The 25,054-nt window shown below is 41.1% G+C and overlaps 1 protein-coding gene across 5 annotated transcripts in view; it reads left to right on the forward strand.

The window, feature by feature from the left end:
- Window positions 1–25,054, forward strand: part of STARD13 (StAR related lipid transfer domain containing 13) — a 573,040-nt gene that overhangs the window by 509,761 nt on the left and 38,225 nt on the right. For all 5 annotated transcript variants that reach the window (XM_033235506.1, XM_033235498.1, XM_033235522.1 and 2 more), the window contains one exon: window positions 22,924–22,987. In XM_033235506.1, coding sequence (XP_033091397.1) covers window positions 22,924–22,987 — 64 coding nt within the window. The remainder of the gene's footprint in view (window positions 1–22,923; window positions 22,988–25,054) is intronic.

Consider the following 25,054-nt stretch of genomic DNA (forward strand, 5'->3'; position numbering starts at 1 on the left):
AAGGGAAAGTAATGGTAAGCAAAACTTATGAAGACAGGAGAGATCAGCGCACGTTAAATAGTGTGTAAATTACCTAATCCTAGGCTTGCTGAATCTTCAGACATATATATACACATATATATTTTTGTGTCGCAAACCAGTCACTGTGTGTTTTCTATATGAAGAGAAAATAGATTTGTGTTAAGAAATGATCTCTGAATGTTCAAGAAAATAATACTATGGGTTTGCTTATGGGGGTGGAAGAGCAAAGAACTCTTCAAATCATAAATGACAGGACCAAGCTATTTAGATGAGAAAACAAACAATCTCAAAATGCCATTTATGAGAGCTTACGAAGTGAATGGATGATTTGGTTGTGATTCTGTAAAGGTAATGAATTGGAAAAGCAGTGTTTCGTCTTCTGCATGTCTAAGGTACACACCGAGCAAGAGCAGATTCCTCCTCATAAGCATTCACTCTATTCAGAGCTTTGCAGCCAGCACTTTGTCCTGAGTTTTCTCTCTCAGTTTTAACCACGTATTTTTTTGCTAGTTAGCTTCTTTTAATATTTGAAAAATTATATATTACTTATCTTTTTCCCATTGAATTTTTGAAATTTATATTTTCGTTAAGTTGAGGTATAACTTTTTGGTTTTTTTTTTTGAGACAGAGTCTTGCTCTGTCGCCCAGGCTGGAGTGTAGTTGTGCAATCTCACCATGTTGGCCAGGCTGGTCTCAAACTCCTCCTGGCCTCAAGTGATCCACTCGCCTCAGCCTCCCAAAGTGTTGGGATTACAGGTGTGAGCCACAGAGACCAGCTGAAGTATAACATATTGATGTGGTTTGGCTCTATGTCCCCACCCAAATCTTATCTTGAATTATATTCCCATAATTCCCACGTGTTATGGGAGGGACCCTGTGGGAGATACTTTGAATCATGGGGGGAGTTTCCTCCATACTGTTCTCATGGTAGTGAATATGTCTCACGAGATCTGATGGTTTTATCAGGTCTTTCTGCTTTTGCATCTTCCTCATTTTCTCCTGCCACCACCATGTAAGAGGGGCCTTTTGCCTACCGCCATGATTCTGAGACCTCCCCAGTCATGTGGAACTGTAAGTCCAATTAAACCTCTTCTTCTTCCCTGTCTCGGTTATGTCTTTATCAGCAGTGTGAAAATGGACTAATACAGTAACTTGGTACTAGGAGTGGGGTGTTACTAAAAAGATACCTGAAAATGTGGAAGCAACTTTGGAACTGGGTATCAGGCAGAGGTTGGAACAGTGTGGAAGGCTCAGAAGAAGACAGGAAAATGTGGGAAAGTTTGGAACCTCCTAGAAACTTGTTGAATGGCTTTGAAAAAAATGCCGATAGTTATATGGACAATACGGTCCAGGTTGAGGTGGTCTCAGATGGAGATGAGGAACTTGTTGGGAACAGGAGCAAAGGTGACTCTTGTTATGTTTTAGCAAAGAGACTGGTGGCATTTTGCCCCTGCCCTAGAGATTTGTGGAACTTTGAACTTGAGAGAGATGATTTAGGGTATCTGGCAGAAGAAATTTCTAAGCAGCAAGGAAAACATTCAAGAGGTGACTTGGGTGCTGTTAAAGGCATTCCATTTTAAAAAGGAAACAGCATAAACGTTCAGAAAATTTGCAGCCTGACAATGCAGTAGAAAAGAAAAACATATTTTTTGAGGAGAAATTCAAGCTGGCTGAAGATATTTGCGTAAGTAACAAGGAGCCAAATGGTAATCCCCAAGACAATGGGGAAAATGTCTCCAGGACATGTTGTAGGTCTTCACTGCAGCCCCTCCCATCATAGACCTGGAAGCCTAGGAGGAGAAACTGGTTTCATGGGCCAGGCCAAGGGTCCTCATCTGTTTGCAGCCTAGGAACTTGCTGCCCAGTGTCTTGGCTGCTCCAGCCGTTGCTAAAAGGAAGGGGCCAAGGTACAGCTTGTCCCATGGTTTCAGAGGGTGCAAGCCCCAAACCTTGGCAGCTTCCACATGGTGTTGAGCCTGCAGGTGCACAGAAGTCAAGAGTTGAGGTTTGGGAACCTCCCCTTAGATTGCAGAAGATGTATGGAAACATCTGGATGCCCAGGCAAAAGTTTTCTGCAGGGGTGGGGCCCTCCTGGAAGACCTCTGCTAGGGCAATACAGAAGGGAAGTGTGGGGTTGGAGCCCCCAAAGAGTCCCTACTGGGGCACTGCCTAGTGGAGCTGTGAGAAGAGGGCCACCATCCTCCAGACCCCAGAATGGTAGATCCACTGACAGCTTGCAGTGTGCAACTAGAAAAGTCAGACACTCAGTGCCAGCCCATGAAAGCAGCCAGGAAGGGGGCTATACCCCCAAAGCTATAGGGGTGGAGCTGCCTCAGACTATGAGAACCTACTTCTTGCATCAGTGTGACCTGGATGTAAGACATGGAGTCAAAGGAGATCATTTTGGAGCTTTAGAATTTGATTACCCCACTGGATTTTGGACTTGCATGGTCCCTGTAACCCCTTTGTTTTGACCAATTTCTCCCATTTGAAATGGGTGTATTTACCCAATACCTGTACTCTCATTGTATCTAGGAAGTAACTGGCTTGCTTTTGATCTTACAGGCTCATACGCAGAAGGGACTTGCCTTGTCTCATACGAGACTTTGGACTACTGACTTCTGGGTTAATGCTGAAATGACTTAAGACTTTGGGGGACTGTTGGGAAGGCATGATTGGTTTTGAAATGCGAGGACATGAGACTTGGAGGGGCAAGAGGTAGAATGATATGGTTTGGCCCTGTGTCCCCACCCAAATCTCATCTTGAATTGAATTGTATTCCCGTAATTCCCACATGTTATAGGAGGGAGCTGGTGGGAGATCATTTGAATCATGGGGGTGGTTTCCCCCATACTGTTCTTGTGGTAGTGAATAAATCTCACAAGATCAGATGGTTTTATCAGGGGTTTCCACTTTTGCATCTTCCTCATTTTCTCTTGTCACCACCATGTAAGAAGGGCCTTTTTCTTCCCGCCATGATCCTGAGGCCTCCCCAGCCATGTGGAACTGTAAGTCCAATTAAACCTCTTTTTCTTTCCAGTCTCGGGTATGCCTTTATCAGCAGTGTGAAAATGGACTTATATATATATATATATATAAAGCAAAATTGACTATTTTCAGTGAATAGGTCTTTGAGCTTTGACAAATGCCTCCAAGTTGTTATAACCACCACCACACTCAAGATATAGAGCAGACCAGGTGTTGCGGCTCATGCCTGTAATCCCAACACTGTGGGACGCTGAGGTGGGTGGATCTCTTGGGCCCAGGAGTTTGAGACCAGCCTGGGCAACATGGTGAGACACCATCCCTTCCAAAAATACAAAAATTAGCTGGGCACGGTGGCACACATCTGTAGTTCCAGCTACTTGGGAGGCTGGGAAGGGAGGATTGCTTGAGCCCAAGAGGCAGAGGTTGCAGTGAGCCAAGTTGTGCCACTGCACTCCAGCCTAGGTAATAGAGCAGGACTCTCTCAAAAAAGAAAAAAGAAAAAAAAAGATATAAAACACTTTCATCACTCCCAAAATTCCCCCATTCCTCTTGTTAGCAGCTTCTACTCCTACTCCCAAATTCTGGCAACGACTCATTTGTTTTTTGTACCTATAGTTTGCCAAAATATCATACAAATGAAATCAAACAGCATGTAACCTTTTTAGTATGGCTTCTTTCACTTGTTATAAAATAATAAAAAGTCATTTATGTTGCTATGTGTTTTAATAGTTCATTGCTTTCTATTTCTGAATAGTCTTCCATTGTATGGATGTCCTACATTTGTTTATCCATTTGCCAGTTGAAGAACATTTGGGTTGTTGCCAGTTTGGGTGATTATAAACCCACTCTAAACATTCATATTCAAGTTTTTGTATGAGCATTTAAGTTTTCATTTCTTTGATGTAAAATCATAGGAATGGGATCATGGGGTCTATATGATAAGTTTGTTTTAACTTTTTAATGAACCACCAAATTTTTCCAAAATGAAATACTGTCTTGTACTACCACTGACAATGTATGAGAGTCCTTACTGCTCCACATCTTAGTATTGCCAGTTTTTGTTTTGCTTTTAGACATTTTAATTGGTGTCTGGTATTAACTCATTTGCACTTTCTTAATGACTAATAACATGAACATGTGCTTATTTACCATCCATGCATCTTCTTTTATAAAATATGTATTCAACTCTTTTGACCATTTTCAATTGTATTGTTTTTCTTATTATTTGAGTTTTGAGAGTTTGGATATGTCCTAGATATGAGTCCTTTGTCAGAAATGTGTTTTGTAAATATTTTCTGCCAGGCTGTACCTTGCATTTTCAGTCACTTAACAGTGTCTTTCACAGAACAAAAGTTTTTCATTTTTCTGAAATCCAACTTTACCTATTTTTATTTATGCTTTTAATGTCCTATCTAAGAAATCTTTAGCTAACATAAGGTCACAACTATTTGCCCTATGTTTTCTTCTGGAAATTTCACAGATTTGTGTTTTATATTTAGGTCTATGACCCATTTTTAGTTCATTTTTGTAGAAAGTACAAGATATGAGTCAAGATTTACTTTTTGCATATCAGTGTCCCATCATTTCAGATCAATATTGAAAAAACTATACTGTCTTTACTGAATTGCCTTTGACCATGTATGTGTAAGTCTATTTCTAGACTCTCTATTCTGCCCCCATTTATCTATGTGTCTGTTCTTTCATCAGTGTGACACTGCCTTGATGACTTAGGTTAAGTCCTGGAATGCAATAGTCTGAGTTCTTTAACTTTGTTCTTCTTTTTCTGCTTTGGCTATTCTAGTGCCTCTGACTTTCCGTATAACTTTTACAAACAGTTTATCGATATTTATTTTTAAAATCCTAAAAGGGTTTTGATTTGGATTTGTGGAATCTCTGTATCAATTTGTGGAGAACTGATATTTCAACAATATTTAGTCTTTGTGTTAATAAACACAGTAGATATCTCTATTTGGTCTCCTTTGATTTTTTCAAGAGTGATTTGTAGTTTCAAGCATGTGAGTGGTTCACATTGATAGTATCTAAGAATTTCATGTTCATGAAATGAACATGAAATGTAAATGATTGCATTTTAATGTTTGTCTTCGTTGCCCATTGATAGTATACAATTTTTTTATCTTGTCTTCGTATCCTGCAATCTTTCTAAAACTCACTCATGAGTTCTAGTAGCTTTGTAGTAGTTTCCTGAAGATTTTATGTCTAAAATGTTAATGAAAAATTACATTTTAAACCAAGAATGAAAATTCTATTACATATTTTAAAATAGGATTGCAAGGACAAAGATTGTCTCTGATTATGCAGTTCTATTTACAGGATGATATAGGTGGCTTAGCAGGCCAAGCTTTGAATCTCAAACATGTGGGTGATGGATCCTTATCCACTCACTGCTGCATGTGATCTGAGATGCTTGACGACGTTATGGGCCTTTCATCAAAGTCTGTGCTTTAACAACAGAAAATGTCTTTCAGACATATCATAGGGATGAGCAAATACAATTAATGTGAAATCATTTAGAGATATAAACTTCAGAATAATAATCCTAGTGTCATCTAGAAAAATCAGGAAGTCTTCTCTTGTAGAGCACATGACCTGTCATGATATAGCCCATAGCAGGATTCATACTTACAAACCCCCAAAGGCATTACCACATCACCGTGGAATAGGGCTGCAATGCTAGACACCACAGAGCTCCTGATAAGGGCCCGGCTTGTGTAAAAAATGGTTAGAGTGGCAGGAAGTTGTTATAACTGGAATAATTCCTATGGCAGCTATGTCTCCAAAAATATTATGAAGCAAGAAAAACATTTGGCTGGAGGTGTGTGAACTGAGATTCTCGGGGCGTAGGAGCTGTGGGTAGAACAGAGGCCAAAGGAGTAGTCATACCCAGGGTGGATCAAAGGAAGAAGCAGAGGAGGTAGACAGATGGAGGTGGCTTGGCTACAAACAAGTGTGGAGTTTCTTTCCCTTCCTCTTGAGATCCACCAAGACACAGATTTCCAGTTTTGCAAATAGCAGAAAGCAGGCAGAAGAAAGATCTCCAGTCCCAGGGGCATGGCAGTGCTTTAAAAACTTTGAGATTGATGAGTGGTTAATTAGACCCTCAGCCACTCACATGGTAAGTTATGATGGATGCCAAGACAGCAGTAAGGGGTTGTGATTTTCTTTGTTTTCTTCCTTGTGCACCAAAGACACAGAGATGGAGCTGTTCTGTTGTTGTATTTGTAAAGCTTTTTGGGCTCTACATTTCATGTACGTATTTGAAATGCTGAGCTAATGCAGATCATAAACCGAACCACAGCCGGAGGGCAGGCAGCTTCTGCCAGGTAGACAGATGAAGACGGGAGAGTCAAAGAGCTCCCGCAAGTGTTAGCCATGACAAGAATTTCACTCACCTTTGGTTTTCTGCAAGCATCTCTTCTGTGTAGACAGTGAATGCCCTAGGTCCCAATGTACTCTTGAAGAGTCTTTAAACAGTGTTACCTTTTTTGATTGGTTTGGAAATATATATTGTACTAAGGATGTGTCTGGCAGGGAGGACCAAGGCCTGGCTCTGAGGCTCTGAATATGTAAATGCGTAGCTTTCTCTTGCTCTCTCTCTCTCTTTCTCTCTAGCTCTCATTTTAGGCCCCAGAAACTAGACAGGTTTGCTGTCTTTTGCAGAAGGTGTGACCTCCAGAATGACAACCATGTCTCACTGTCGCTCCAGCAAGGCTGCATAGTAGACACTCCATAAATGTTTGTCCCTGCAAGTCAGGAAAGTGCATTTTTTATTATTGTGACAACCACAGTTGTAATTGTATTCTGATGTTTTTTATTGAATTCTTAATTGAAAAACATTTTCTCCTGTGAGTCATGAGAAGCTACTTGCAAATCTAAGGTGAGCCAGGTGAGCTCATTGAAACAGTAACTTTATCAGAATGTAGGGATAGTCAAGGTGTTAAAATAGTTTACAGAGTTTGTAACCTTTAGTACAAATTGCAGTAAACCAAAGCTCCTGAATGAACTATTTTAAAGGAGAAGTACTATGTTAAATTCACATTTTGGTTTGCAGTATTTGCTCAGGCAGCTGACATATGGCCTTGATGCTCAAGATGATCTCTGAATTTCTTTTTTGTTGTTGTTTATTTTTAGACAGAGTCTCACTCTGTCACCCAGGCTGGAGTGCAGTGGTGCAATCTCAGCTCACTGCAACCTCCACCTCACAGGTTCAAGCAATTCTACTGCCTCAGCCTCCCAATTATCCGGGATTACAGGCACCCACCACCACGGCCGGCTAAATTTTTTGTATTTTTATTAGAGATGGGGTTTCACCATGTTGGCCAGGCTGGTTTCGAACTTGTGACCTGAAGTGATTCACCCGCCTCAGCCTCACAAAATGCTAGGATTACAGGCATGAGCCACCATGCCTGGCCATCTCTGAATTTCTAATTTAAGGTTAAGGCAGTAACCCGTTTGCATAATTTGTGTTTTTTAATAAATACCAATTAATTATAGCACATGCAAAACAAGGGCATTCACCTTGTTTGCTAGAGCTAAGGAATTGGTTAGGATTATACAGTATACCTATCATTGCCCTTAATATTTAAAAGGATAATGAATAATGATTTTCACATGGGGCAGGGGTGGGGCTTGGAAGGTAGTGTTGACAAAAATGGTATCTACAATTTATCTATACACACAAAGGCCCATACTTAATTTGAGTATGTTAAATAACATAAATAATATTAAATAAAGTATGAATATTGATAATATATTTTAAATAGTTTTCCTTTTAGAATATCACAGATAATGTACAGTATTACATTTCAAATTATTATATCATATAATAAATAATAAGTGACAACTGAGCCCTTGGGCAAGTCACTGGGAGAAGGATATGGGGGTTACATGATCACCACAGTCACTTCCACCTTTAAAATCTTGAGTCTATAAATAAATACAGATCCCAATAAATAGTTATTTTATTTATTTAAAAAGCTTACAAAGTGCTCATTACATACCAGGCACTGCATTTAAGCATATTACAAATATTTACTCATTAAATTCTCATGGTAGCACTATAAGATAGGCTCCTTTTTATTTTAAGCTCTTCAGCATTCTGGTCTGTAAAGATGGGCTCTTAACATTATTCCCCCTTTACAGAGGAGGAAACTGAGAAACAGAGGGGTAGAATAACGTGCTCACTAACAGCTAATAAATGGCAGTAGGAATTACCCAGACAAGAACGCGTGACATTTGGATGGGCTCATTTGAACTTTTAGTTTTTAAAAAAAAACTAAATTAATGCGCAGAAAAGGCATCTTCCCCCTTCCCCACCCCACACCATGAACCCCACTGCAATCCTAGTGTTGCCAGTGGAGCCATTTCAGGTTCTTGTCTTTGTCACACGAAAGAACTTGAAAGCAAGACCAAAGTGAAAATGTGGCAGATTTATTGCAGAGCAAAAGCAAGAACATACTCAAGAGAGGAACGGGCACATGCTGAAAACAAGGAGCCATGCCCAACATGGCCAGGGCTGATGTACTAGATGAATAGGCTTAATGAAGACATGGAATATTCTCTACTAAGGGAATGGGTTTTCCAGGAAATTGATGGGCAGTTTTCGGAATTGGAGTGCCACCCTTTTATTGACTAAATATGGTAATCTGGAACCTCCATAGCATTAGGTATGTGATAGAAGTGGGATGCCCTTCCCCGTGGAAATTTTATGGTAATGGGGGTGTAATGCAGCCAAGGGTTGGCAGTCGTTCATTTGCATAATTTGTGTTTTTAAATATATACTAATTAATTGTAGCATGTATATCTTGGATTTAACCCATTGTGGCCAGTTTCTTCTTTGTTACATTCTTATCTGCGTAAAGCAGGATGGCTGCTGTCTGTCTGTATTGGTACAGCCTGTTCTAACCATTCCTTTCCACTAGGAAGCGGGTTCTTGTACTAACGTGTCTGGCCCTATTTGTATTGCTTTTAGCTTCCTGCAAGTAATCATATCTGTTCCCTGGCTAGCTGCCTGCCTCACTAGTCTATAGAGTTTGGGGACAGACTTGAGGGTGTAGTCAGGAACAGACATAATAGGTTCAAATATAGGGGATTTTGCTAGTATATATTACTTGGTATAAAAATGATTTTATATATTTTTTAATGGCTCTTTTGTGACCTTTTTCAACCAGGTACTCAGGATGACTTTTATATGCCTAAGCTTTCAGGAAGAATGTGCAAGAAGATACAAAATCAGAGAGGAGATTGAGGGGAAAGAGAGAGACTTTATGTTCTTGTTATTCACTTGTCTATATATATTTAGGTGTTTATATTGCATTATTAAAAACATTAGCAATGTTTTAAAAAATACCTTGCCTTGCCAGATGCTAATGGCTAACATTTAGTGAGTTCATTATGCATGAAGTTGTGTGCTAAGCTCTTTATGTTGATCTCACTTAATTTTCATAACAGCCTATGAATAACAGGTGTTCAGAATTGAGGATGAGTAGAGTCCTCCTGGTTTGAGCAGTTGGGTAGTGGAGATGCCCTTCCCTGAGGTGGGGAACAGCTGTGAAGGAGGAGCAAGTCAGGAAGGAAGACAGGGTGGGCTGAGGTGTTGGGTGGATGAGGTGCCAATGTCCAGTGTGCAGTAGGGTGCCTGGTCCGGAGCTGGGGATGGAGACGTGAGGTCACCAGCGTGTGAGGAGGAAGGCCCTGAGAGTGCATGAGGTCACTCAGGGACAGCTGGGCCAGTCAGGAGAGGACTAAGAGTGGATGCCGGGGGATCCTCTCTACGGGCAGGCAGGGGAAGGGGAAGGAAAGAAACGCCCTCAGGCTCAGTGAGGGGTGGACTCCTGAGCGCCCAGTTCCCGCCAGACTGCTTTGCCCAGCCTTCAGTTCTTGACCCTCTCCAGAAATCTCTAGTCATGACCCTCACTTGAACCTGGACCAGTTCTCACTAGAAAAATTATCTGGATCCAATGCAATTGTTATAAACAGTTATAATAAAAAGCTAAGGACACCCCGCTCAATTTTCCAGTACAGGCACATGTGAATATAAAATTGGTCTGAAATTCCACAAACAAAAGAAGTCCAAGAAAACTTGGACTTTTTTTTTTTTTTTTTAAAGTTCTTTCCCCTGGGCCACTTTGGCCATCATTTTTTATTGAATAGCCAAGAGAGCCTATGCTCTTCCTTGAAGTCCTGATGATTAAAGCACATAACTATTTACATTTATTTTCTTGCACAAGCTAAACAAAATTCACACAGTTCCACACATATCATGTCCCTGGACAACATACATATACTTAATTTTCTTTGTATAGCTGGAACCCTCAGTGTTTAACTGCTTTTCTCCTGCACCTCAACTAATGTCCAGGGGCAGCTGTTTTGGAGTTTATGGGCTGGAACAGAGGCCAGTATTCCTGCTGCAGCCTGACCACTCGGCAGAACATCACAGGGAAAAGCTGAGCAGAGGTGTGGCCTTCCCTGGCTGCATGGTGGCATGGTGACACCACCTGCTGACTTCTGACTGTCCTCTTTCTTTTTCCTGCCCCCTGTCCCCGCTGTGCCCAACACCCTCCCTGTGGATGGCCTGTGATTGTTGAAAGGCCCTACCCTCATGGAGTTACATACCAGAATCGTCTCTTTGGCATTGGTGTATCCACCTCTGCTCTCCAGAATCTGCGTTTTCCAAAAGTCCGCCAGCATGGAGACATTTCCCATGCCCTGCAGCTACAGCTCAAGGAGGAGGAGCTGCTCCCTGACTTGCCTTTGATCCCAGGGTTAGGAACACATCCTCAGTGACTTAGGTTCCTGAAAGTCTTGGAGGGCCCCACCCGTAACACTCCCCAACAGGCAGGGCTAGGACATACATAGGAGCCTGGGTGAGAAGTTCAGGCTACTAGGCTTTAATTCGAAATGTCTGTAAGAGATGAACTCAACATGCCCCTGGTTGTTATTTCTCTCCAGCCTTTGGCAGGAATATTAGAAGTATCACAGGAAACTAGTCATTAAATCAGCACAAGAGACTTCATGACCAGTCTGAAGTCTGGCAGTTTAGATGTCAAATAGGAATCTAAACTACAAGGAAGGAGAGAGTCCTATTGTTTTCCTATACATCTGTAGGCAGAAGGCCGCTGGGTGTCTCCCCAGGCTTCTGTTTCAGCATGAGTTAAAGGTCCCTGCGGGTCGGGGCCTGGGCACCTCCCAGCCACCCTGCAATACTCAGGGCGCATAGGCCACTTAACATCCCTCCCGGCACACAGTTGCCTGGCGTTTCTCTGGTCCCTCTTCCCGGTCCCTCCATTCCTGCACTCCTGGCCGTCCTCCCAGGCCCTGGGCATCCCTCTCTGGCTCTTTCTCCTGTGTGCTCAGGCAGTCCGTGCACAGCTCGATTTTCTGCTGACCACCGCCTTACTTCTATTATGGTCTGCTGACCATGCAAGGAACTTTCTACCAGTTTCCAAGTGCTCAATAGTGGGGACGGCATCTTAGTGGAGTATCGTGGGTGCTTGGTGTCACATGGCCTTGAACTGAGCAGGACTTCGATAAACATTTGTTAAATTGAACTGGAACCTGGAAAAAAACAGCCTGTCAGTTCTCAAATTACTTTATTGCATCTTCATGTTAGAGAAGACTATGTGGTGATAAATTCTTCACTTTCTCCTCAAAATAACCTAAATCACCCTCCTTCTTGGCGAGACATTTTAAAAGAATGTCCATGTCTTTCCTAATACTGCCCTCATGAACTGCTCAATCCAAAAAGTGTTTCTAGGCTTTATCACTTACTCTTTCTTAAAGATTTGATTCAGCTACCCAATTATTGTCTCCTTTTTTTAAAGCTCATTCTGTTACAGGCCACCGGCTCTTCAGCTCCCCATGTAATATGGGAGTTCACACAGGGCCAGGCTAGGCTTTTATTTCAAGGCTTGTGCTTGAGCACAAGGGAGACAGCAGAGGCCCAAGGATCCTCCAGTTAGTTCCCCAAAAAGAGCTGGGAGGGATTTTTTTATTAGGCAGAGAATTGACATCGGAGGAGGTATGTGAGCTGGGCTGGGCAAAGCCCATGATGGGAAGGGGATGGGTAGGTCATGATCACGATGGTTATCTTGAGTAATGGGCCACCTTGAGGTCTGACTGGAGGCAACAAGGCTATACGTTAGTTGTTCAGCATTCCTTTCTGAGGTGGGACACTGCAACTTTGATTCAGTGTTTGGTTTCCTAAGGCCAGTTCCTGGAATTATTTAAGCAAAAGGCAGGGTAAGACTTTGTAAGAGTGCAGAAGAATGGCCTTTTTTTTCTCTCTCTCTTTTGTATGACTAAAGCCTCAGGGATAGCAGGTATAGTGTCAGCAAAGTAGCAGCATGGGTTTTGAGAAGAGAAGAAGAAAAAAATGAAAAAAATATGTGAAGGAGGAGCCTCTCACCACTCCCATTCTGTCTCAATTCCGGGTTCCTAGGATACCGTCTTCAGCTAGTTATTGTCAACCCCTACATCTCTGACTGCCTTCCCTGAACCTGGCTCCCTTCCTTGGCCCATGCCTTAACCACTGGAATTCTCCAGAGTTCTGAATTTCCCCTGGATGATTGGCTTTAATTATTATGTATCTTCTGTGTGTATCATCCATATGTGGATCATTCCCAAGTGAGTCTGAATGTGACAGGGCCCCTAAAATTTAACATAACCAAACATGAGCTCACGATCTCCCCCATATTCTAACTCCCAGTTGACTTCCCTGTTTCCTTGTTTTCTGTGTTTAATAGCATGTTCAGGAAAGTCTGAAATCTGGGAGTCATCTTCTGTTTCTGCCTCTCTGCAGCTTCCACATCAACCAATGGCCGAGTCTCCGTCTTCACCCAGACATCCCACTCTCACTCCCTTTCTGCATCTCTCTGCCATCTCTCCCCTGGACTATTAGAACCATCTTCTAATTGTTTCTCTTTAGTTCCTTCTCCATCCTGCTGCCAGTTACATTTCTAACATGCAAATCTATGTTACGCTCCTGTCTAAATCCTTCAGTAGCTCCTCATTGCACCGGATTGCTCCTAACATCTTCATTGGAATCCTTTGTGATCTAGCCCCTGTCTGCTTCTCCAGGCTTATCCCTCCATAATGGTTTGAATGTCTGTCCTCTCCAAATCTCACATTGGAATACAATTCCCAGTGTTGGAGCTGGGGCCTGGTGGGAGGTGTTGGCTCATGGAGGCAGATCCTTATGAAAGATTTAGTGTCATCTTCCTGGTGTTGAATTCTCCCTCAGTTAGTTCACGTGAGATCTAGTTACTTAAAAGAGCCCGGAACCTTCCCCTTTTCTGTCTCTCCCTCCTGCTCTCACCGTGTGGTATGCACGCTCCCTCTTCTCCTTCTGCTGTGATGGTAAGATTCCTGAGGCTTCACCAGAAGCAGAGGCCAACACTGTGCTTCTCATACAACCTACAGAACCATGACCCAAATTAAATTTCTTTTCTTTATAAATTAACCCAGTCTCAGGTATTCCTTAATAGCAATGAAAACAGACTATCACCCCTTTTCATGTATTTGCAATTCCTGGATTATAACCTGTTATTTTGTGCCTTTTTTTTTTTTGTTTGTTTTTTCTTGCCTGTAAATCTCCTTGCCTAGGCAGCAAATTTCTCTTAATCTATCATAGGTATGCTCCAATATCACCTCCTCTGGGAGGTGTTGTCCCTATGCTGTCAGAAAGTGAGTAGCTTCTTCTCTTTTTAATCATGTTTCTATCCCACATGGGACCATGAGATTATCAAGGACAGAGACCATATCTTTTTAAATACTGTATTCCCCGCACCTAACCTATTCCTGGTACACAGCACACTGTCGGATGAACAAATCTTGGCTTCTTCTCTTCTTGTTGACGTTCCCATTAGAACCTCAAGTTTCACTCTTAAAATGAGACTACGGACTATTTCCCATATGCTAACATATTAGCCCTTCTCAAGGATTCTGAAGACAACGGTAAAAACTAACAGGTTGTGGCAGCAGTATTATTGTCTTCTGAAAGGGTCAAAGTGCTGTGTTTAGGTTAACACATGAATCCAGTTTGCTCAAAACATGAAGAGGACAGGCTTCATCAGGTGCTATGGGTTTCCTCTTCCCATGGAGAAAGTAGAGAGGGGATGGAAACAACCATTTATCGAACAGCCTGTGCTGGGTACATGACATAAGCTCTCATTTCCCAGGCCCTCCTAAAATTTTTCTTAAGTAGACAGGAGCAGATAAATCACTGGGCAGAAAGAAGTTCTAGCTTGGCTGCTCACTAATGGGTGGCTGCCTTGAGCATGTGGTGCCCTCAGAGACTTTACCTTCTCATCTGAAAATAAAAGCATCAGTCCAAGTGGTCCCTAGCGTTGTCCAGGATCTAATGTTTCCTTAGCAAACATTTACTGAATGCGTTGGCTCTGAGCCAGGGCCTGTACTAGGCATTAAGAATGCAAATAAGATGCAACTCTAGCCTGTCATACTCAGTGGTAGAGAATACTGCTGCTATTCTGACTATCCAAGGTCTATTGTAACTACTTAAAGTCAATCACTGATTGGACCTATATAAACAAAGCATGCTCAGTTCAAAAAGAAAAGCCTCCCGAGCCTATTATGTGTAAAACTTCCTTCTAGGATTTATGGGAATTAGAAGAAAAATAAATTATGGTCCTTGTTTCAATCAAGGCTCTAATCCAATGGAGGACGCACTATTCATGCTGCAAATACAGTCTATAATTGAAATTTTCATCCATGCAGGAACAGTTTTGCAAGCAACCGGTATTAGACCAACTCAGACTATCTGAAGGATTTTATATTACTTACGATTAAGTTAAAGGGAAGCAAATACTCGGGCTAAATATTTGTCCTAAATGCAGATTGGCTTCACTCACACGAGAATTTTGCAGTGGTTTTGATGAAGTGTGAAGAATGCTTCCACTGTGACATATTCTTTTACTTGAGGCAGCCAGATCTTAAAGAGGCATTTACTTCTGTCAGGGTTATGTTTCATCCAATGTGTATTCTTACAGAATCTAGCCATTGTTTATTTTACCTTGTGTAAGCTAAATCATAGGTCAATGCTATACCATGCTGGTAATATGTACCTAGTTTCAGACAACCATAGACTATTTTCCCCTTTGGCTTATGGCAGGATTCAGAAGGAAGATTCGGTTGGTTGTTTGAAATCTACCTAAAATGTCTAAGATGTCTTCAATGATGATGACTTTGTGAGTAGGAATGGCAACTAATGAGCAAGTAGACCAAGAACAGAAGACATATAGATAATTTTACGTCAGTAATTTCAAAGTCCAAAAAATGAAATTGTTTTAAATGAATAAAAAAAGACTTCATTTTTAAAAATTGACTTTGTCTCTTAGAGAAGTTTTAGGTTTACAACAAAACTGAGCAGAAACTACAGAGAGTTTTCATATATAGCCTGTTCCACACACCCCATCCACTCACTATCAACATCCCCTGCCAGACTGGTACATTTTCTAGAATTGATGAACCTACATTGACATATTATTATCACCCAAAGTCTCCATAGTATACATTAGGGTTCACAGTTGGTGTTACATATTCTGTGCTTTTGACAAATGCGTCCACTGTTGTAGTATCATAGCGAGTACCTGCATTGCCCTAAAAATCCTTTGTGTCCCACCTTTCCACTCCTCCTCTCTCTTAACCCCTGGCAACCCCTGAGCTTTTCACTATCTCCATAGTTTTGCCTCTTCTAGAATGCCATACAGTTGAAACTATAAAGGATGTAGCCTTCTCATATTGGCTTCTTTCACTTAGTAATACGCACTTAAGTTTCTTCCATGTCTTCTCATGACTTGACAGCTCACATCTTTTTACTGATGAGTAACATTCTGTTGCCCGCATGGACCACAGTTTATCCATTCACCTGACATCTCGGTTGTTTTCAAGTTTTGAAAATTATGAAAAAGCTACTGTAAACACCTATGTGCAGGCTTTCATGTGGATGTAAGTTTTCCATTCATTGGAGTAAATGCCTAGAAGTGCAATTGCTCGAGTATATGATAAAAGTGTGTTTGGCAGTAAGAAGCTGCCCACTGTCTTCCAAAGTGGCCATACCATTTTTCATTCCCACCAGCAATGAATGAGAGTTTCTGTTGCTCCACATTCCCACCAGCATTTAGTGTTGTCAGCGTTTCAGATTTTTACCTTAGATATGTGATAGTATCTCATGGATGTTTTAACTTGCAGTTCCCTAATGACATGTGATGTTGAGCACGCTTTTAAAGGCTTGTTTGCCATATGTTCATCCCCTTTAGCGAGGTTTCTGTTCAGATGTTTTGCCCATTTTTTAATTGGGCTGTTTATTTCCTTATTGTTGAGTTTTAAGGGTTCTTCATAATTTTAGCTAACAGTCCTTTATCTGAGATATCTTTTGCAAATATGCTCTCCCCGTATATAGCTTGTCTTCGCTTTATCTTGAAAGTGTCTTTCTCTGACCAGAAGTATTGAATTTGAATGAAGTCTGGTTTATCAATTATTTCTTTCATGGACCATGCCTGTGGTGTTGAATCTAAAAGGTCATCACTTTATTCAAAGCCATTTAGATTTTCTCCTATGTTATCTTTTTGGAGTTGTGTAGTTTTGTGTTTACACTTAGGTCTGTGATTCATTTTGAATTAGTTTTTGTGACTGTATAAGGTCTGTGTCTAGACTAATTTTTTTGGCATGTGAATATCCACTTGTTGCAACACCATTTGTTGAAGGACTATCTTTTATCCGTTGTATTGTCTTGGCTCCTTTATAAATGTAAGTTGACTCTATTTGTGTGAGTCTGTTTTGGGTTCCTTATTCTGTTCCATTTATCTCTTTGTCTATTCTTTCACCAATATCACACTATCGTGATTACTGTGGCATCACAGAAGTCTTGAATTTGGATACTGTCAGTCCTCTAGTTTTGCTCCTTCATTGTTATGTTGGTGATTCTGAGTCTTTTGCTCATTTTTACATAAACTTTAGAATAATTTGCTGATATCCACTATCTTGGTTTTTTGTTTATTTGTTTGTTTAAAACTGGACATTTTAAATATGGTGATATGGCACTTCTTGAAACCAGATCTTCTCTTCCCAGGGTTGTTATTGTTGCTGTCTGTTTAATGAATATCCTGAATTAATTCTCTAAAGTCTGTATCCCTTGTTGTATCCACTGAAGTATCTACTCAGTTAATTTAGTAATCAGCAAATGATTGGACAGAGCTTTTCTTAGATACCTTCAACAAATCCATCTCGCAGTCTTTGCTGAGGGGCTTTTTGTGCATGTTACAACATGACTTCAATGCTCCAGCAGGGAATTGATAGCTCTGCTTTAGCCTTGATTTCCTGCTTGTGCAGATCATCAAGGTCAGCTAAAGGTGGAAGATTAGGACCAGATCAGGTCTTTCCTGGGTATACACACAGTTCTGCACATGTACTTGACCTTCTAGATTCCTAGGAATACATTGGAACTTTTCTGAGTCCCCTGTGGACATCTCATTCTCCCAGCTATTCTTTTTAAACTTTTTGGTTAGCATCTTGTTTGGCTCAACTGTTATTATCATTTCAGGCAACTGCCACGTTCACTAGTTACTACAGACTGCCTTTGACAAACACCCTGGGTATAAGCTAGTTTTAGTGATGCTTTGAGTCAGGTTAAATAAAGATAAGCCCTATGAATGGGTGTTTTCAGGGAATTCCCAGACAGCTCAGATAATGACAATTGTTTGGTAATGGACTTTTGGGGAATCTCAAACACGTTCTTCCCTCTCCAGTGGCTGCAAGGCTACTAGTTTTCACAGCTACTCTGATGGTGATGCTGTTGATTTTCAAAGCTCCTGAACAGCTGGGGAAAAGGGCATAGGAACAGAGTGGTTTGGAATGTCACAAAGCTCACTGTCCTTACATATGTTTAATCATTTTTCTTAAATAGACATTTAGTGTTACTTAGTTTATTGAAAGCCCATTTCAATTTACAGCTTTCTTAAAAAGTTGATTTTGACAATATTTGCCAGTACTCTTATTGATTTTATGAAGAAGCAGTAGTTTGGAGGTTTTTACTTAATCTTTTTCACTGATGTCACTCACTTGCATTTTTTATTCAGCTTTATTTAAATATAATTTATATTCCAAGAAATCACCAAAGTATACAATTTGATTAATTTTTTCAAATGTATAGTTATGTAAGTATCACCACAATCATGACATAAAACTTTTTTTTTTTCAGCTACAGGATCCTACTGTGTCACCCAGGCTGAGTGCAATGGCACGGTCCCAGCTCACTGCAGCCTTGATCTCCTAGGCTCAAGTGATTCTCTCACTCAGCCTCCCATGTAGCTAGGACTACAGGCATGTGCCACCACACCCAGCTATTTTTGTTGTTGTTGTTGTTGAGACGGAGTTTCGCTCTGTCGCCCAGAGTGGAATGCAGTGGCACGATCTCAGCTCACTGCAACCTCCACCTCCCAGGTTCAAGCAATTCTCCTGCCTCAGCCTCCTGAGTAGCTGGGATTACAGGCATGTGCCACCACACCTGACTAATTTTGTATTTTTAGTAGAGATGGGATTTCACCATGTTGGTCAGGCTGGTCTTGAACTGCTGACCTCAGGTGATCTGCCCGCCTCGGCCCCCCAAAGTGCTGGGATTACAGGTGTGAGCCATCGCGCCCAGCTTAATTTTTATATATTTTTTTTGTAGGGACAGGGCCTCTCCATGTTGCCCAGGCTGGTCTCGAACTCCTGGGCTCAAGCAATCTGCCCACCTCGGCCTCCCAAAGTTCTGGGATGACAGACATGAGCCACCATGCCCAGCCGTGACACAACATTTTTGTGACCTCAAAAAGTCCCCCATTGCTGGCAACGGCAACCACTCGTCTATTTTCTGTCACAGTTTTGTCTTGCCTGAAATTTTTTTGATGAGTGGAATCCTGTAGTGTGTGCTGTTTGTGTCCGGGTTCTTTTACTTAGCATAATGACTCTGAGATTCATGCGTAGTGTTGTATATCAATAGTTAGTGCTTGAATTGTTGAGTATTCCATTGTATGGATATACCACAATTTTTATATACATTTACCAGCTGGTGGACATTTGGGCCATTTCTACTTTGTGGCTATCTTATGATTAAAGCTGCTATAAACATTCAAGTACAAGCCTTTTTACAGCAATATATAGATATATATAAAAAGTATAAATCTTTTTGTGGATATATGATTTCTTTTATCTTGTATAAATAGCTAAGAGTGGAATTGCTAGATCAAGTGCTAAAAATATACCTAATTTTATTAGAGACTGCCAAGTTGTTTTCCAAAGAGATTGTACCCCTTTGGAAGTTTCAGTAGGTCTGAATCCTTGCTAATACTTAATGTTGTCAGCATTTTTACTTTAGGCATTCTGTTGTGTAGTGGTGTCTCGTTATGATTTTAATTTGCATTTCTTTCATGACTAATGATATTGAACATCTTTTCATGTGCGTATTTGTCACTTGTATATCTTCTCTTAGAAGTATCTGTTCGAATATTCTGCCCATTTGAAAAATCAGGTTGTTTGACTTGTTACTGAGTTTCAGAGTTCTTTAGGTGTTCTGTGTATGACTCCTTTATGAAATACATGTTTTGCAACTACTTTCTCCAAGTAGAGAAGGAATTTGAAAGGTACAGGCAAACATCTGAGTTTAGGGGCAATAAAAGGACCCAGAACTACAAAGTCAAATCTACTTAGAGTCTTCAGCTTTAGAAAATAATAAATAAACTTCCTGCATGTGTTAGAAAGTATAAAGCATATTCGAGTCTGTGGTATATAGAAGATGATTCCCTTGATGTCTTTTGTGTATGTCATAGATCAAAAGCTTTTCCACAGAAAAGCAGAATAGAGTGTTTTGTTTGTGCTTCCAAACCATAATGGAAGAACAAGTTCACTAGATAAGTTCATTTTATAAGTAACAGGCAATCCTTCCCTAAACAAACCTGTTACAGAGCCGCCAAATGTGCAAAAAAAAAAATCAACCTTTTTTTTTTCACTTCACACCCGCTCTTAGGTAGACATGATAACACATGTGGAATGGACCAAAGAGACAAGTTGAGTACCTACCAAAGATGGTCTCAGACGAGATGATCAGCTTCTAACTCAGCATTGCCTGGTATATCTGACACTAATGAATGTGTAGTCAAGGGGTACATAGGAGATGGTTGAAAATGAGGAGAGTCATTGAACATATTTCAGCCAGTGAGCGACGTGAGAAAAAGTGGAGAAATAGAACTGCTTTCAACGTAAAGCTTTAGAAGTGGTAGTGAAACCAATTAGGAGGCTGAGGCCTGACTCTCAGTAAACAATGAAAAGAGACTGAATTAGGGCCAAAGGAGAGGCAGGACTTCAAAGACATCATAGAGATATAATTGACAGGATTTGGTGACCAATGAATATAGATTGTGAAGGAGTAGAGCCTCAAGATGACATTTTCTAGTTTGGGTGGCCCATTGGTGATGCTCTTAGTCAAGACAAGACAGTAAATAGGAGAAACAGGTTTTGAAAAGAATGCACAGTGTGACTCTGGGCCTCAGATGAGATGCCTAGGCTGGAGACAGAGGACTGGGTATCATTCGAGTCTAATTTATGTTAAGATTCTTCAGTAAGGCCATGGAGAGTAAAAAAGGATGGACCTCAGTCTGAATTCTCACAAAAAAAATTAATAGTTAAGGGGCAAGTACTGCTTGGTGGCAGGAAGGAGTTAGTATCCAGAGAGATGAGATAATTCATAATCTTGAATGTCAAGGATGAAAAGAATTTCAAGGAATGATGGGTACTAATTAGTGACTATTGCTATTACTAGGTCTTTGCTAAAAAGAAACCATTGAATTTCATGGTTAGAAATTCATTGGTCAAAACTGGAAACAAGCCTGGCACGGTGGCTCACGCCTGTAATCCCAGCACTTTGGGAGGCCGAGGCAGGTGGATCACGAGGTCAGGAGTTCGAGACCATCCTGGCCAACATGGTGAAACCCAATCTCTATTAAAAATACAAAAATTAGCTGGTGTGGTGGTATGTACCTGTAGTCCCAGCTACTCAGGAGGCTGAGGCAGGAGAATTGCTTGAGCCTGGGATGCAGAGGTTGCAGTGAGCTGAGATCGCACCATTGCACTCCAGCCTGGGCAACAGACTGAGACTCCGTCTCAAAAAAGAAAAACAAAAAACAAAGAAACAACTGGAACAGCCCAAATGTCCATCAACAAGAGAATAGGTAACCCAACTGTGTATCTTCATACCATGGAATACTGCTCAGCAACTAAGCTGAATGGTTTGTGCAAAACATGAGTCAATCTCACAAACATTGTGTTGAATGAAAAAACAGCCACTCAAAAAATACGTGCTATATGATTCTACTTACACAATGACCAAGAAGAAGCAAAACTAATCTATGGATGATAAAAGTCAGAAAGAGGAGCTGGGCACAGGGACTCATGCCTATAATCCCAAGTGCTTTGGAAGATTGAGGCAGGAGGATCACTTGAGACCAGGAGTTTGAGACCAGCCTAGGCAACATAGCATGACCCTGTCTCTACAAAAAAAAAAAAAAAAAAAAAAAAATATATATATATATATATATATATAAATTAGAAAGGCATGGTAGCAGACACCTGTAGTCCTAGCTACTCAGGAAGCTCAGGCAGGAGTTTCCCTTGAGCCCAGGAGTTTGAGGCTGCAGTGAGCTATGATCATGCCAGTGCACTCCAACCTGGGCAACAGAGTGAGATCCTACTCTAAAAAAGAAAGAAGGAGAGAGACAGAAAGAAAGTCTAAAAAAGAGAAGGAAGGGGAGGCAGAAAAGAAAGAAAGAAAGAGAAAGAGATAAAGAAAGAAAAAAGGAAAGAAGGAAGGAAGGAGGGAAGGAAGAAAGGAAGGAAAGATGAAAAAGATTATTAAAAGAATATATATCTAATTGCTTATATTTTCTCACTGGCAATGGTGGCTATGTCATCTGTTGAGAGACTGAGTCTTTTTGGTGATCTGAGATTGGGAACGACCAGAGGAGAAAAAAATGAAAGAAATGCTGGGTAACATCTTCTAGAGTCCAGCTGAGGGTGAAAATCAAAATGTATTTATTAGCACAGGCTGCCATGATGGAACACCATGACCGAGTGGCTTAAACAACAGAAATGTATTTTCTCACAGTTCTAGAGGCTGAAAAGTTCAAGATCAAGGTACCGGCAGGGTTTGGCTCCTGGTAAGGGTCCTGTGACCTGTAGATTTCTGCCTTCTCACTGTGTCCTCACATGCACAGACAGAGAGGGAGCTCTCTGGTATCTCTTCTTATAAGTACACTAGTCATCTAGGATCAGAGCTCCTCCCTGGTGACCTCCTGTACCCTTAATCACTTCTTTACTACAAATCAATCACGTTGGGCATTCACATATGTGAATGGAGGGCTTCAACATACATGTTTTGGAGCGGCATAGTTAGCCGATAGCATGTGTATGTGAGATATTTTCCACCTATACCCAAGCACCTGAGATCAGGAGAGAAGACACATGGTTGGGTCAATCCATATTTGGAGGTTAACAGGATAGACTTGATGCAAGGTCAAGGTGGCAAATGATTTGAGGGGATAGTGAAAGTTGGCTAAAATGATTGGCCATGGATTCCAGTAACAGTGGAAAGAGAAGCCAGAAAAGGGCTGGGTTTAGATTAGGGAAAAGGCAGGTAGAGTCCTCGCAGGTCAGGAGGCTGGAGCACAAATGGGAACTATTTTAGAGCATATCTTCTGTGGGTGCAGTACTGTCGTGGGACATAATTGTCGTGGGACATAATTGGTTGTTCCCGCAATTTCAACTTTACTAGAAATAAAGGAGATTATCAAACTGGAGAGATTTAAATTCATTAGTGAAAGTAATCATCACATTTTTCTTTCATTTTAGAAGACTAAATACGTTGAACAAGTGTGCCTCAATGAAACTTGATGTGAACTTCCAAAGGAAAAAGGTAGGTGCCCACACCTTAATAAGAATGTGGCTATGCCAGTGAATACCAGGAGTTTGAGACCAATCTGAGCAACATAGTGAGACCCCTGTGTCTACAAAAAAATGATAATAATAAATTAGCTGGGCACAGTGGCTTGTGCCTGTAGTCCCAGCTATCGAGAGGCTGAGTTGGGGGCATTGCTTGAACCCAGAAGGTTGAGGCTGCAGTGAGCCACGATCGTGCCGCTGCCCTTCAGCCTAGGTGACAGAGTGAGACCATGTCTCCAAAAACTAAAAAGCAACACGAACCTAAGCAAAATTTTGAAATGCCTGACAATCCATGTGTATTCTCCATATCCCATTTCATCATAACCACCTAAATAAGTCTATTATAAACTAAGGCTGAAATCTATTTGTTTTACCATTTCATTTTGCTTTCTTTTTTTTATTAGAGGGTTTGCGTAAAGATGTAAAATATCCCAATGCTTTATGGTGATCTTTCAGAAATGTCCGTTGTAAATGTCAACCCCTTATTAGACTCAAATGCTTCACAGCAATGAGTAGATTAAAAGTTCAGAAAGGATCTGGGGGTCCATGGCCACTGACCTCTGGCTCATTTTTTCCAGTCGTGTCTTATTTCATGCATGTGTCAAGATGCCTCCACTATCAGGCAGATTCAGTTGGTAATGTATGAGGGGGCCTGGGGACAGTGTGACAAGATCCTGAGCCCTGGCTCATCTTTCATTGTTCTCCCCACCATGCACTTTTCTCTAGCCACAAAGAATTCGGTTCAGTTTGAAAAGTCACTAAGCTTCCTCCCCATCACAAGACTTGCCATGTGCTGCTTCCTCTTTATGGGTAAGACTAGAGATTTGAGTTTTGAAATAAAGCTGTACTTTATTGAATATGTACTGTTTTTCTAGGAGCTAGATTATGTACTTACCACACATTATCTCATTTAATCCGTCGAGATGGGGCTTCTCTGTTTTCTATATTAGGAAGGTAAATCTTGAACAGGCTGGGTCATTGCCCACGGTCTTGCAGCTAGCGGCGGAGCAGGATTTCTACCTCGAGGATGTCTGACCAAGGCTCATAGCCACCATGCTGTACAACCTCTCTTTTTCACTGAATTGATTCTTTTTAGAAAAATCAGAATTAGGATCCTTAACTACTTTTTTCATTTAACATCTCCTCTATGTAGCAACTCAAACCTCCATATATTTTGAAGGATCAGAGAAAACATCTTTGAATTAAAAGAAAGTGTTCTTGGCCAGTCGCGGTGGCTCACACCTGTAATCCCAGCATTTTGGGAGGCTAAGGTGGGTGGATCATCTGAGGTCAGGAGTTCGAGACCAGCCTGACCAACATGGTGAAACCCCATCTCTACTAAAAATACGAAAATTAGCTGGGTATGGTGGCACGTGCTTGTAGTCCCTGCTACTCGGGAGGCTGAGGCAGGAGAATCACCGGAACCCGCAAAGCGGAGATTGCAGTCAGCTGAGATCGTGCCACTGCACTCCAGCCTGGGCGACAGAGAGAGACTCTGCCTCAAAAAAAAAAAAAAAAGAAAGAAAGAGAGAGAGAAAGAAAGAAGTTTTTATCCTGCTCTACACAGAGAAATCATTAAAGCCAAAGGATTTTAAGTTACTCCTGAGTAACCTAATCTTTAAAAATAACTTTAATCTGAATTTGTGCTCTAAAATAACACCAAAAAGAAAAAAAAAATCAAACGAATTTTGGTGGACCTCACCTTAAAAACAATTTGGGATTTGAGCTGGGAACCAAAGATTTAAGCTAAGGAGGTAAAACAGTGAAAAACAATATCCAGAGAAAAGTTAAAATATGAGCAGTTTGTCCAGGCCAAAGACAAATTAAAAATGTGGGAATAAACCTCCCAACAGCTGTCTAACTGAATAGACCCCTTGAGAAGCATACATACTATTTGAAGCATGAGGGTCAGTTGTTGTTTTGATTGGAACACATGGTTCCTATTAAACGGAACACAGCCATGCCTGTGTGTCTAAAGTGTGGGTCCTCAAATGACTGGTCTATACAGCTGCCTATACCGACCATTAGCTGCACTGCATCA

Source organism: Trachypithecus francoisi, unplaced genomic scaffold, assembly GCF_009764315.1.
Source record: "Trachypithecus francoisi isolate TF-2019V2 unplaced genomic scaffold, Tfra_2.0 Contig01461, whole genome shotgun sequence".
Classification (NCBI taxonomy): Eukaryota; Metazoa; Chordata; class Mammalia; order Primates; family Cercopithecidae; genus Trachypithecus; species Trachypithecus francoisi.